The sequence below is a fragment of the Xiphophorus hellerii genome, chromosome 18, assembly GCF_003331165.1.
Source record: "Xiphophorus hellerii strain 12219 chromosome 18, Xiphophorus_hellerii-4.1, whole genome shotgun sequence".
Classification (NCBI taxonomy): Eukaryota; Metazoa; Chordata; class Actinopteri; order Cyprinodontiformes; family Poeciliidae; genus Xiphophorus; species Xiphophorus hellerii.
The window spans coordinates 9,327,619-9,341,945 of NC_045689.1; the positions used below are offsets into that span (position 1 = coordinate 9,327,619).

At 38.1% G+C, this 14,327-nt stretch overlaps 1 protein-coding gene across 9 annotated transcripts in view; it reads right to left on the bottom strand.

Moving 5' to 3' along the window:
- Positions 1-14,327, bottom strand: part of nbeab (neurobeachin b) — a 219,835-nt gene that overhangs the window by 102,513 nt on the left and 102,995 nt on the right. For all 9 annotated transcript variants that reach the window (XM_032590852.1, XM_032590851.1, XM_032590860.1 and 6 more), the window contains 3 exons: positions 6,886-7,046; positions 5,546-5,672; positions 4,075-4,202 (listed from right to left, as the gene is read on the bottom strand). In XM_032590852.1, the coding sequence (XP_032446743.1) occupies positions 4,075-4,202; positions 5,546-5,672; positions 6,886-7,046 (416 nt within the window). The remainder of the gene's footprint in view (positions 1-4,074; positions 4,203-5,545; positions 5,673-6,885; positions 7,047-14,327) is intronic.

The window sequence follows — 14,327 nt, forward strand, 5'->3', positions numbered from 1 at the left end:
CACACGCTCACAGCAGACATTCACAGCTTCTTCCCCAGCCTCCGTCCTGCAGACGGTGAGCCACCGAAGCAGACAACTCTAATGAAACATGGACAGGTGTGAAAAGCTCATTTGTAGAAACGGTGCCTGCAACTGGTTTTATATTCTGCGCCTTTCTGCTGCACCTGGAGAGAATCATGAGAGGTGCAATCAGCAGTGAAAGTAACTCTCAAGGACTAATTAAAGATGAGGCAGACTAAAACTCAATATCGTACCCGTGCTTTGGTTCAAAAGATGAGGTTGGGTGATAAAAGAGACTACAAAGCCTTGCAAAAGTGTCCATATCCCTTGAACATTTTCACCAGTTTGTTACAACCAAAGCTTTAGAGTCTGTTACCAATTTTCTGTAAAAAGTAGAACAGAATTTTCAAGTCGAAGGAAAGTGACGAATGGTTTTAAAACACCTACTGCAAAAAAAAAAAGCATTTGCTTTCAATCCCCTTCACTGCCATGCTCCTAAATAAAAATCCATTGTAACCAATAACCATAAGAAGCCACTTCATTAATAATATATTTTCTGAGTAAATGCGACTGTGAAAGTCTCAGATGTTTATGCAAGAATGTTATAGAGGAAAAAGCATCATGAAGACCAAGCAAAACATCAGACAGGTCAGAGAAAAGGTTGTGAACAAGTTTAAAGCAGAGTTACATTATATAACATAATATTAGGTTCAGTCCATCATCCAAAAATGGAAATAGTATGCCACAACTGCAAACCTACCAGGACATGGCCACCCACGTAAACCGACAGACTGGGCAGAGAGAGCATTAACCAGAAAACAAGCCAAGAAGCCTGTGGCGGCTCTAAAGGAGCTGAGGAGACCCACATGTCAAGTGGGCGAATCTGTCGACAAGACAACTGAAAGAAGAAAGCCGTTACTGAAAGAAAGCCATAAAAAGTCCTGTTTGTAATTTTGCACCAGTAATGCAGCAAAGACAGCAAACAGAAAATAAGGTTGAGACTAAAACCTTTAGGCATTTTTGGCCTACATGCTAAATTGTATGTGTGACACATTCCTTTTTAATGTAACTCACTCTGCATAAACCTGAGACTGGTATGGAAATTCATGTTCCAGAACAACAAAACTCACTAAAATCACAGCAAGAACTAGAATGGAAGGATTCTGATCAAAGTATTTTCATGTGGTGGAATGGTCCAGTCAAAGTTCAGAGGTGGATACAATTGAGAATCTATGTCAAGTGTTGAAAATTGCTGTTACAAACCCTCTTTTTCAATCTGATTGAGTCCTGGTTAACATACAAGAGCATATTTTGAGTCTCTAGATGTGGAAAAATGGTAGAAATATACCCAAAATTACTTGCAGCTGCAATTACAGTTAAAAGCAGTCCTAAAAAGAACTTAGTTCAGTTGGGCTAAACACAGATACATACCACACTAACAAGTTGTATTTCTTTCTTTCCATTTCACAGTTATGCAATGTTTTCTGTTGGTATTTCACCCATTATCCAAACACATTGTCGTTTGTTGTTGTAACACGGCAAATTGTGAAATACAAAATCAAGGTATGAATACATTTGCAAGGCACTCCACACTTAGTATCAGTTTTGTAATTGCAAAATATTTAGGAACTGTTTGGACTTCATTGTGCTTAAATTGAATCAGTGCAAGGAAACAAATCTGACAAAAAAATAATCTACCTCCCAAAAAAGGACGTTAAAGTTTAAACTACATGTAAATTTAAATGTGCAAAAGGGCTAATCTGCGTCAGCTAAACAGAAAATAAAGTAGAGGAAAAAAGAGAGAGTAGCACTGCAATGATACTTTAAAACCTTGAAAACTCGTTTTGAAATTTATTGCAGTTGAAGATGCAAAATTAACATGGAGTTAAAATTTCTACACCTACAAACAAATCCATTTTTAATACAAAAAAATAGCAAAATAAAAGTGGATTGATCATTTAGAGGTGTCTTTTTCTTGTTCCATTTAACAGCGGAAACTACCCAAAGGAACATATTGCAAGTACTCTAAGAGGAAGTGACCCTTCTCTTGTACATGGAGTGCCACGTTTGACCCCTTGTTATAGCAGTGACATGCGAGCCATAAGTCAGTCCGGTCTGACAAGGGAGTCAGGTGGCCGACTGACCCTGGCCTTGTGCTGGTAGACAAACTAAATGCATTCTATTTAAACACTCCCTGCCAGTCCTTTCCTGTAAACAGCGCAGGGTTGAGGCACGGGTGAATGTGGCATTGTGGGGTGATGTGGCGGCAGGCTGGGCCACTCAAGGGACAGCGAGAAGCAGGCGGCAGGCATCACAACAGCAGCAGTGTTCGTGCACAGTCCTTACCCACCAACTCCAAGTGCAAAGCTCTTAATGCAGTCAACATAATTGCTGCAGTGACCACGCATCTGAAAAGGGGGTGAAGGAACAGGGTGAGGGAACGGGGCACAGGGGGCACAGGAGGGCTTGACCCAAGGCAATCAAAAGAGTGATGGATGGGCGGTAATTACTGGTAAATGGAGCGCCTTTGCACTGCAGCACAGTATTTCAACTGTGTGCCTGGGAAGGTCCAGGAAGAAAAGTAGAGAGAGAAACAGAAAGTACAAAATCAGCATGAGCACAAACAGGCCACGGCGAATTCACTCTGAGGTGGCTCAACACAGCTAAGCATTCTATAAGCGTTTAAGTGTAAGTGAGGAATCTGTGTACTTCTTATTTCAGATCAAGTTGTTTTAATCCAGAACAGAAAGTGCTTTTCAGAGACTCAGACAGGGTTAAACATGTCTGGTGAAGAGCGCAGAGGACCCAGCTGTCTATCTACGACCTTGTTTGTGGGGTTACAGTCTGCAGCCCGAGATCAGCCTTGGTTTGTCAGCTTGGTCAGTCTGCTGACAGACTGTGAGTGAAAGGGTAACAGACATATTCACACTTGTCAAAGCTTTGCTACCTGAGTTTTCTTTCCTCCCTCTTGACATTGAGCAAGAAGCCTCAGCCAAACGTCAATCCAAGACATCTTCTCAACATGTTTGTGGTGCAACCATGTTGTACAAGAGTAAAACGTCTCGTTGGTGCAATGTTTGAAATGAAGTTTGGTTTGGTAAAGGGGATTAATTTTCGATTTTCAGAGTCAACGGCAAACTGAAAAAAAAAATAGATTAAAAAAAATATCATAGAAATTACATTTATTTTAATTTATGATCTAGATAAAGCACACATGCTTTGTCAAAGGAATTCTAAAAACGTCAAGCGAGCACATTGTTTCAGTTGGCTTCACTCCACTGCCTCTACTGCTAAGAGTACGAGTGGTTTAAGTTTACTTCTACGAGAAAACAGCTGGAAAATTAGATAGGATCAAAAATTATTTTGGCTTGTAAGTTAAAAGGCCAAAAAAGTCCCAAATATAATTTGCACTGTGCAGGAAAAACATTTGCAGACGGAGTGTCGCACATGTGCATGCCGACTGAAGTGCCTGCGTGATCTTGTGAATGCAAGCCAAAGCCTGGGGAGCAGTGTGTAAGCGCTCCCTCATATGAGTTCATGAGGATAGGCACAAAAAGTCCTGACATGATTTCAAGCTAAAGCTGCCGTGACATGGCATAGATGTGTTTTTTTCTGTGTACGGTAATTTTGCAGTGAGCAACTGAAACTGAAGGTTAGGGACGATTAAAATTGTTGGGATACCTTCAAATCTGTAAGCATTACACACACAAAAAGCTAAATATTTTATTCATAATGTTTAAAGTTTATTAAATGAGTTACCAGAAAATATATGACATAAGTTTTCAATGGTTGGATGTAGCACAAAGCAACACGGCACCACAAGCTATTTGTTTGGTTGTAAAAATAAACCAGTTTCATTTTCACAACTGCATCCAGGGAGTGACAAAGAAAACCAAACATTCATAAGAGATGAAATGTTAGGAACTCCTGCTTGTGTGCAAAAACTGACTTTCTTGTCCAAGGTTTCTGCTGAGGGTGCACACATCGATGGAGCAGCCAGTCAAATTAATACTGTACAACAGGAGGCTGACAGAGACATGAAAGCAGACAGCATTTAAAATACAACAACCATACCTTCAATTAGTAACTCTTGTCCATGGCTGCCCAGCAGAGTCCGTGACAGAAAGGGTGCAAAGTCCACAAAGATCTCTCTCAACAAGGGAGCCACCTTCTCCAATGCTCTCTCTAATTTTGTAGTAATGCTGTAAAATGAACACCAAAATATGTCAAAAGAGTACAGTTAAACTGAAACAAAATGAAGATAATGTTGTATCAAGCTATAGTCAGAAAGAAATGACTAAATTGGCAAACAAGCACAACGCTGCCAGCAGTTAGTCAGCTTTCCAGGGTTGTGGAGGAGGCAAATATCACGAGTGTGGTTGCCATCAGCAGAAATGTCAATAACAAGTTGTGTGAACACATTTAAGCAGCTAGCTAATTTTTTTTAGAGAGACATGTGGCCAGGGCTACAAGGGAGATCACAGTAATTCAGGACTGGAGAAGAAGAGCCGTACAGTAGTCACTGCATGAGTCCGCCTGACGTTATCTGAACACCTTCAGAAAATCAGCGATCATGCAGCTATTCAACTCAGACTGAATACAGAAAGAGATACGAGTCGAGCCTCAGCTTATCTCTGTGCTCTTATGTGTACACACAAAGATAAAAAAAGGCAACCTGAGGAGAGCTGTAGCTTGTTTTCTTTCCTAAGACGAGCAAAAAGTAGATAGACAGAGAGAGACAGCAAGGCTTGGTGTAGGATTTGGATGGATGTGTAGTGTAATCTGCCCCACAGCCAGCTGAGAAAACACAGCATAGGCATAACACATTGGCATAAAACGGAGGATGCAAGCTGAAGGTTTAGGTGACTCGCACAGATGGGCCTGCTTCTCCGTAGGCTGCCTGTAATCCTGTCAGAGAGCTAAAGGGTTTGGGCTCAGAAGGTGTCAGTTCTTTAGGTAGTGGATTATGGTCTATTTCACAAAAGATAAAGACGGAAAGAGAAGATGCAACCCTTGTTAGATAAAATGCTTCATCAACAAATAAAGAATATCTTAGAAAAACTGTATATGTATATATATAAGAAATGTATTTTTTTAACTTATTTACTTTTTGGAGCACATATTTTGGCATAGGTGCTTTACTCTCCTCTCAATCTGCAGCAAGAAAAGAATATAATCGATTTCAGAGTCTACCTAAGTGTTACTTACTTAGGTAGACTTAGTGTTACTGCAGCCATGGAAACAAAAATTTTTATTCCTCTAGCACAACACTTGGACAAAGATGGACTGTGGAGAAAGATCTTGTTTTGTATGTATTGAATGTACGGAGGTGAGACAAGGTCCTAACCAGATATATGTGCAAAGCTATGCACATGTCAGGCTTGATAAACATAAATGGGGATTTCTAAATACATAAAATCACACAATTAGGATAAATAAATACATATAAAAAATTCATTACACACACCCAACTTTGTAGTCCATCAGTGACACAAACTGAGTTAGCAACACAGGACAGTAAAAAGGTTAAAAAGACAAGTTGTACCTCATATTTTCGACTGTGTCTTCAGGCATGGGGGCCACGGTTTGCACGGCAGGAAGATTTTTACTAGTCGCGCCGTTGACTAAACTGGTGGAAGACGATGTAGAGGCGGAGACCGCCTCAGCGCCGCCTGCAGGGGGAAAAAAAAGTATTCGACATTTATGAAGAGCAGAACTATTCCTAGCTATATTCAATGTAAATAAATTTAATAGGTTTTAGATGTCTGGTTTCAGATGTCCCATCTGCAAAGTTAAGCAGACATGGAAGAACGGATGGATGTTTTAAATGTAAACTTTTTAATTTTAAATGTTACACCGCATTTTAAAATTCTAATACTATAAAACACAAAACCTATATACAGTACATATATGTAGCTCCAATAAAATCAAATTTTGGCACCCTGTAGACTTCAGCTCAATTCTCAAAAGTTCAAATTTCAACAGTTAAAATCATCAGTTTCCCTCTTGTCTGTAGCCAAGTCAAAATGTGTCGAAGATTCAATTTGTAAAATGAATATATTTACTAAAACTATTTCCTCACCTAAATTACCTTTAATTAAAGCTGTGATAATCAGGACACCTATTCAAATGTGAAGCATCACATTTATACGAAAGCGGATGGTCACCTTTAAACTATTCTCCCTAAAAGGGAAAAATCAGGCAAATGAAGCTCACGAGGTCTGGGTGTAAATGTAGGGTTCTAGCTAAAAGAAAGCACATTTTTATTTGGATACATTTCTCACATTCCTGAGCCAGGGGCTCATAAAGGAGAGGGACGTTTTCTTTCCAAAATTAGCACACTGAACTTGTGGGGAAGCTCCGAATGCTTTGGGTGTTCAAAATATTTTTTGAGACTAGCAGACAACATAAGCTCTAAGGTGAAACCAGTTCACCAGAGAAGAGGGCCAGGAAAATCAGCATGACAACAAGAGAGGCAGGTAATGAAATCTGGCAGGGGTACATTTGACATTTCAAATATATGCGTGTAAATTCATTCTCACTTTTAGAAAGGCTTCAGTTTACAGTATATTACAAACAGACTCAATCTGGGGCAAGAGGAGGTACAGTAATGTGTGAAGTTGGTTGTGGACAATGGAGGATCTTGGGGAACAGAAAGCAAAGAGAGCCATCTAGTGGTTTTAGATAGCAAAGACAGGGTCAAGAGATCAAAATGGCCAGTTTTGTTTCTATTCTTGTTGTGGCCTAAAGAAAACAAAAAACCGTGGGGCAACCAGGATGAAAAGCACACTTAAAGTGACAATCATCTAAAATTAACTATCAAATATGGAATGTAGATTTATTAAATTTTGTGTGTCTACTTCAAGTCCCTTTTGTTATGCCCACCGGTGGTGTTGATCATGCTTTTAGGGGTTGCAGAGGCAGCGGCAAAGATGTTGGGGGTGCTGCAGCTTGAAAGCCCAGGGGAGGTGCTGGTGCTGCTGGATCCCAGTGTGTTGATCGCAAAGCTGCCAGGGGAGGTTTTCTTCACAGGAACCACCACACTCCTACAGGAAACACAAGGAATGTGTGCCATTCACACAAACAAGAACAAAAGTGTGTGGACATTAAATAAATATTTCACATGGAATGAAATTTGCAGGTTTAATCTCTGCTGACTGAAAACATAAAACACCTAATATAATACAGGAGAGAAAGACTCAAACTGTAAAACACGACTGAAATATTTATGTGGTTTAACTTATGGCACAAACTAGACGAAAAAAGGGCAGAACTTTATGTGAAACTAACATGTTTTTTACAGGGACAAAAACCTACTTAACTAAATTAATATACAAAAAATGGCCAAAGAATGATTAAGCTTTTTTTTTTTATAGAAAGTCTTTCAAGTATCTTCCAGTCCAACATTTTAGTATAACTTTTTTTTAAATTTAATTGTGGTTTTACTTTTAATGCTAAGAATTTAAATGTTTATAATTGCATTTCCTTTTATTCAAACTAATTTCAACTCTACTTCCTATACATGTCTGTACCTTATCGTGTTTAGTTCAGTTTTGTTTGTTTTTTAGGTTTTTATTTACTATGAACAGTGCCCTTTTCATACTATTAAAATAAAAACCTAATTACTAAACAACTTTGGACATAGGACCTGTACCCTTTAAAAATGACTTAAAATTCTTAACTTTTGTTCCAAAAAAGGGAATATTTTACATGAAATAGAAATAAATAAATTATTATGTCTAGGTGATGTAAGAAACAGAAGAAAGTAGTTTTGTTTTTCATGCCTTACTGCTTTTCGAGTCAGACAGCCTAAGCATGCCCACTCATTAGGCAGGGCATGTGAAAAGTAAACATCCTGACTTGTAACCGCATCTTTTAACCCATAGCATTTAAAAAAATACACTTGCTTATACACAAGAGACATAAGTAAATGCATGTAAAGATCTGCTTTTGAGCTACTCTCGTTCCTCTACATCTGCTTTTTGCTACCAGCGTCCCTCTGACAGCAAAAAAAGAAAAAAAGAAGAAAGAAAAACATTCAAATAACTCCAAAAGAGCAACTGTGAGAATATTACTAACAGGAATGTGGATAGGAGCGTTTTTTTCCCCCCCCAAAAAGGGAAAGCCTAAATGCACGTGCATATTTTTTGTAGTTTCATTGTATGTTGTTAGATTTAGAATTAAATATATTTTGTTTCACTGACAACAGTAACAAAAAACAAAAACAAAAAAAATTAAATTCCAAGACTATGGATCCAAGGAAAGTAAATAAAATGGAAAAAACAAAACAAAAAGAAAAATAAGTAGTGAAGATGCGTTTTGATCTTTAACATGTTAAACTTGAAACGTTCCCAACTAAAAGCTCTATAAAATAAGGTTTGTGGTTTTGTGATCAATCTCAGCAAATTCTCACTATAAATTTGAATTTGCTCTCACTGTTGTCCCTTAAAATACCAAACACTTTTTGTGTGTATTTTCAAAAATGAAAAAAATGGTGAGATTGAATGGTGTATGCTTCTGAATTAAAATATAAATTATTTCCAGACTTTTACACACATTTCCCAGATGGACTAATAAGTGTGAAGGCTGCTATAAATAAATAAGGTATTTACCAAATGAGTTGCTTCACAGAGGTGGTGTATTTTACCCTGCGCATAAATCTTTGCTCTAAAAATAAAAATAATTAATCTTACTTGTAAATTAAATTAGTTTATTTTTAGCTCTCACAGTTAAAGTCCTAGAAAATTAAATTATCTCTACCTCAATTATCTACACAGTTAGAACTTGTGAGGGGCAAAAGTTTTTTGTTTTTTTTATTTAATACACAAAAACACTAAGGAAATTAATTATGGTTTCCTTTCTATATATAGAAGGTACTACACTATACATTATATACTGCTAAAAATGGAAAAGGACAGGTCATTTATAAATAAAAAAAAGTGACAGAAAGCATATGGAAGATCAAAATAAAACCTGCACATGACCTTTCAAAAGAAAACAGGCAGCCTAGTAACTCAAAGTACTGTTCGCATGCAGTCTTTTTCTTGCCAAGGACTTAAAAAAAAGGGTAGTGACTTTGGGTCTGCTGCAGCTCCCTGACAGTGAAGAGAAGCTTGTCCTTATCGGGTCTGCAGTTGGCCTTTGAGTTTGTGAAGGTGCCAGATAATGTCTCGTTCAATATCCTGCAGTTACTCTGGGTGACAAAGGCCAGGCCTTTGCACTGTCACAAGCTAAGCCTGTTGTCATCTGAAGCAAATCCCCAGATATCCTCCGTCTGCAAAACAACACACACTTTTGTCGTCTTTTGTGGCTGTTTTATATCCACACTCCATCCCCCGGATCACGAGCAAGAAGCACGCTGAGCTTGAAGCAAACCATTTTTGGGTGGTTTATTACCACTTGCCCATATTCTCCTCTACTACACCGCAAATTTTGTCCAAGTTTGTTAAAACATTGATATTTTATTTATCAAAGTATTTTTTTTTTGTAGATGAGCTACAAAAACTGTATATACCATTAACATATTTGGCTGCCCAGTGGACAGCCAAATATGTATCTTACACAGACAACAGCAGTAAAGCAAATTATTTGAAACTTGGATCAAAATCCACAGAATAATAAAGAAGAAATATTCAAGAAGTGCTTGAGAGCTTACTAAAATATTTATACCATCAGAGATAAGGCTGCGCTCTGAAGAACACTGATGACAAGTGTTATTTATTTTGTACAGCTATCTACAGTTATACTCTGTTAAATTGACAGATTTCAGACCAACACCAGCATGTTATTAATTGCAGAAACCATGTGTGAATTTATTTTTGCTTCCCAAAGTCATCGGAGAAGCAAGCATCTCTTTCTGCCTGGCCGAGATGTTGGATTAGATCAGCAGGATGTTGCTAAAACATAGACCTCTTTTCATGAATAATTCATAAGTCTAGTGCTCATGAATCATGTATAGATTATCTAGTACATATTTTATTAATAGGATTGTCTTAATTGAGTTGCAGAGAATAAAGCAAGGATTAATCTCAGAGTGAATATTAATGAAGTCCATGGCAACTGAAAGTGTAACCAAAGAAATATTTCCTTTATAAATCCCAGAGAAGATTCTAATCTAAAGGGCTTTATTAAGAAACATTGAGAAAATATAAAGCACTGTGCTTACAGTGCCTTACAAAAGTATTCACATCTAGCAAACTATTTTACACTTTGTTACGGACGGACAAGCATCGACTGATTGCGGAGAGCCAAGTGCAGACAACAGACCAGGAGGGTCAATCTCAGTGAACATTTAATTTAAATAGAAACTTAGCAATGAAAAAGATGCCCAACAAAACATAGGAAGGACATAAAGAAAATCTGTAAGGAAATAAAAGGAGGGACCCATACTGGGTCCATATGAGTTCAATTAGTACCAATAAGTAGGGAACTAACTGAGGTAAAAATATTAAAATAATTCAGTGATAGTTGCACAAAGGGAAACCATAGTCAGATAAAGAATGACCAAACAACATTGGACAGGAATACAAAACCAAACGTGACAAAAGTTAAATAGTATAATGAAGTTTAAGAACCATACAAAACAGGTCAGTGATAAAGTTGTGGAGAGGTTTTAAACAAGGCTAGATTATCCAACAATATCCAAAGCTTTGAACATTATGGAGAACTAGCTGCATCCAAAAAACAATTCCAGGCACTACTGCAAATCTACCAGTCATCCAACTAAACTGACAGGCTGCAAAACATTAATGAGAGAAGCAGCCAAAAGGCTTATGGTAATTCTGGAGAAAATACAGAGGAGGGAGAATCTGTTCAACTATTAGTCATGCCCTCCACGAATCTGGTCACTATGGAGGAGGGGAAAGAAAATAAAAATGACATTTTTGAAAGATAGAAAGAAGCCCTAAGAAGTCCAGTTTAAAAGTCTGTCAGAAGTGCCATATGGGCCATGAAAAAAGATGTGGAAGATTCTCTGAGATGAGGCCAGAATGGACTTTTGGACTGTTATGAACAAAAAAAAATGTCATCATCCCCACAGAGGAGCAAAGAGGAGGTATCATTATGCTGTGGGGATACTTTTCTCCAGAAACAAAAAACATCTTTCTTTTCTTTTACTTCAATAATGCACTACTTTGTGTTGGTCTGTCACATAAAAACAACAAATTAAATTTGAAATGAGAACATGTGCAAAGGGCATGAATCCAAGGCACAACATTTCACTCGCACACAAAGAAAAATATATATATTCTCATGCGTTATTAAAGGACCAATATAAAATCTAATCTGGAAGGTTGGGAGACAAAAGGAAGGAAAAGGAGGATTATTGAGGTATGTCTTTACTGTATTTCTTGCAGGTCAAGTGGAAGTCTGGTTGCTCTGCTGTTTAAACGTGTTCTCTATATGACAGACGCCCCCCTTGCACTCCACTCCAAGGCATTTTTTTTTCCTCTTTTTTTGATATTGTCACTCTCAATCTACTTTTTCCCTGACAGACAAATGAAAGACCTTTCCATGGTTGGCAGCTCATTTCACTGGCAGGTGGCACACAATTAGACACAGCAAATAGAACCAGGAGGGGGGGGAGTGACATGAGAAGCATTAGACAAAGTTGTAAATGTGGTCAGGAGGTTTTGTGTGAAAGCATTTCAAAAATAATACACTTTGCTGCGGTGACTAATTTGAGGCTGCCAGCTTCCATTATGGATGTGAGCTGTGAGGACGATGGCCGGCCATGGCGTGTTCTGTGGCCGCTTCTGTTCAATCTGTCATCAACACCCAGGAGACCCCTGTCCTGTCAGCTGTCCTTTCTCCACATACTCCTCCATGTTTCCCCCTCCATTCATCAGGATCACCTAGCCCAAGCTCAACAACAGAATACATTAGGGACAAAGAAGTGTCCATTGTTGCTCTCATTTCATAACGTGTTTTGCTCACCCTTCAAGGGTGTGTATTTGCTGAATTTGTCATAAACAATGTTAAATCAGTGGCAGAAATAGAACATTTGTGCAAAAGCAGCTAAAAAAACAGCCAGAAGGAATCTGGGATCAGGGGGAGCTCAAGCTTGAAATCCCTGCAGCAGCAGGTTTGTAAACAGTCAGATCCAGACAGATTACTGTGCGGTTCAATCTAATCCAGGAATGTAAATAAACTAAAACACCACGACAGTGCTTGAGAGACCATTTCAAACACAAAAAAATTCCTGGTGAAGAGAAAGAGCACAAAACAAGTGGGCTTGAAATAAATAATGTGCTCCAGTCATCTTGGAAACCATTACTGCCATCCTGCATACCTGAGATAATCCTGATGGATTAAGATAACAATTTTACGGTTACTTGAGAGACCACATGCATCCAGGTTCATCAACAACCACAAATCTCTTTTGATTTTCATGCTTCCTAGATTGTCACTAACTAATGAAAAGCATGATGCTTATACTTTAAACCAGTGGTTTCCAATTAGTCCTGCATGTTTTTTTGTTGTCCCCTCCCCCCGGTTCAAAAAACTTACTCAGAAATAGCTCATCATCAGTCCTCTATAGAACTTGATGATATGCTGAAAAGGTAATTCAGTCATTTGATACAGCAGTACAGGAGCAGGGGCACATCTAAAACATGATGCAGGGCCCTTATTGGTGCAGACCAGAGTTAGACGCCATAGTTTTAAACATATCTATATAGGCCTGTCACGATAACAAATTTTGCTGAACGATTAATTGTCTCAAAAATTATTGCGATAAACGATAATATTGTTTGAAGACCTTTTTACACTGATTTAATGGAAATGACGTAATAATGCATACGATTTCTTGCCAAAGATAGATACACTTTATTTTCAAAAGAAAACTTAACACTGGAACTGATAAACAAAATAAACAAAACAACCAAAAACAAAAATAAAATGGATTCTCAGTCTCCATTAATAAAAAAATGTAATTGAATAAAAACTAAACATACAGCTAAAGTGGAAATAAATACTGCATTCAACCAAAAGAGTGTAGATTATGAAGTCTGTATACTATGTTGCCCTTCATTAATCATTAGATTTAAATAGAGAAGATGGGCATATCCGACTACCTCATGCAATAGTTCACACTACATGATTTTTTGCTCCTATTTTTCCCCTTATAACAATCTTAGGACGCTGGTCGTTCTAAAATTGTGTGGTGTGTTACGGTAGATCGCGTTGGCCGCTCCGATCCAAATCAGGTGTTTTCCCCGTTGTTGAATGTGACATGTAGCCAATCAGAAAGCGCGGATTCTCCTCCGTGCTTTCTGAGGGGAAATTGAGGGGAATCCCAAACAGCTGACACGGCGCAACCCGAAGTCCAGTGGATATTGGAGATGATATGTGGAAACAACATTAATGTTTATTCAGAATGCAAAGAATATAGAAATGACAAGGGGAGGAGTTGGAGCGAAATTGCTATCGCAGTTGATAAACCCGGTAACTTTTCAGCTGTTCGGTAACGTGACATAAATAGGTTATAATGATTTTCATTCAGTCAGGACTGACACTAGCAACATGCATTGCAGGTAGATTGTAGTAAAGCATTGATTAATACCTGGTTTTAAAATTAGTTAACTGGACTTGTAGCCATTATTTTGTGCCCATTGTTGGACACCACACTGCAGGAACGAACCCGATCGAACCGTTATATCTTGGATTTCTGTCGGCTAATGTGTGGTCTGTCAGGTTTTGAAAATGGGCATCGGCCGACAGCTCTAAGATCGTGTAGTGTGCGCTGGGCTTTACACTAAGGTAAAGGAGGAAGGGAGGAGTCAGTGGAGAGCACCGGAGTTGAGCCTTTTTTCATTCAGTGTCATTAACAGAACGAGAAAAGGGCCGGAAGAGACGATAATGCCGATAATTAAAATGACGTCGATAGTTTTAATTTATCATATCATTAATTGATTTATCGTTTATCGCGACAGGCCTATATTTATACCAAATTCTAGAATTTTTCTTCCATCTTAGTCAAAGATCAGTTTAGACCTCAAAACCATGATCAAATTTGGGGCACCACAGGTTGAGAAGAGGTTACAATTCTCAATGTATGTTTTCCCATTTTTTCCTCTGCCCTTTCTCCTGTCCAGTTACAAATGAATAAAGGCCACTAAAACCCTTTTCTTTTAAAGTGAATTCTAAGCATACACAAGTAAAACCGTTACATAAACATGACAATTTTCACCCCAAAAAAAGAAGAAAAAAAGTTTTCAAGTAACTAATAACTGGTGCAAAACAATGGGTGGAAAACAATGCTTGAATTTAAATATGAAATCCAAAGTATTAGATCAGAGTTCCAAAACAGAGTGATGAGTGGGAGAATA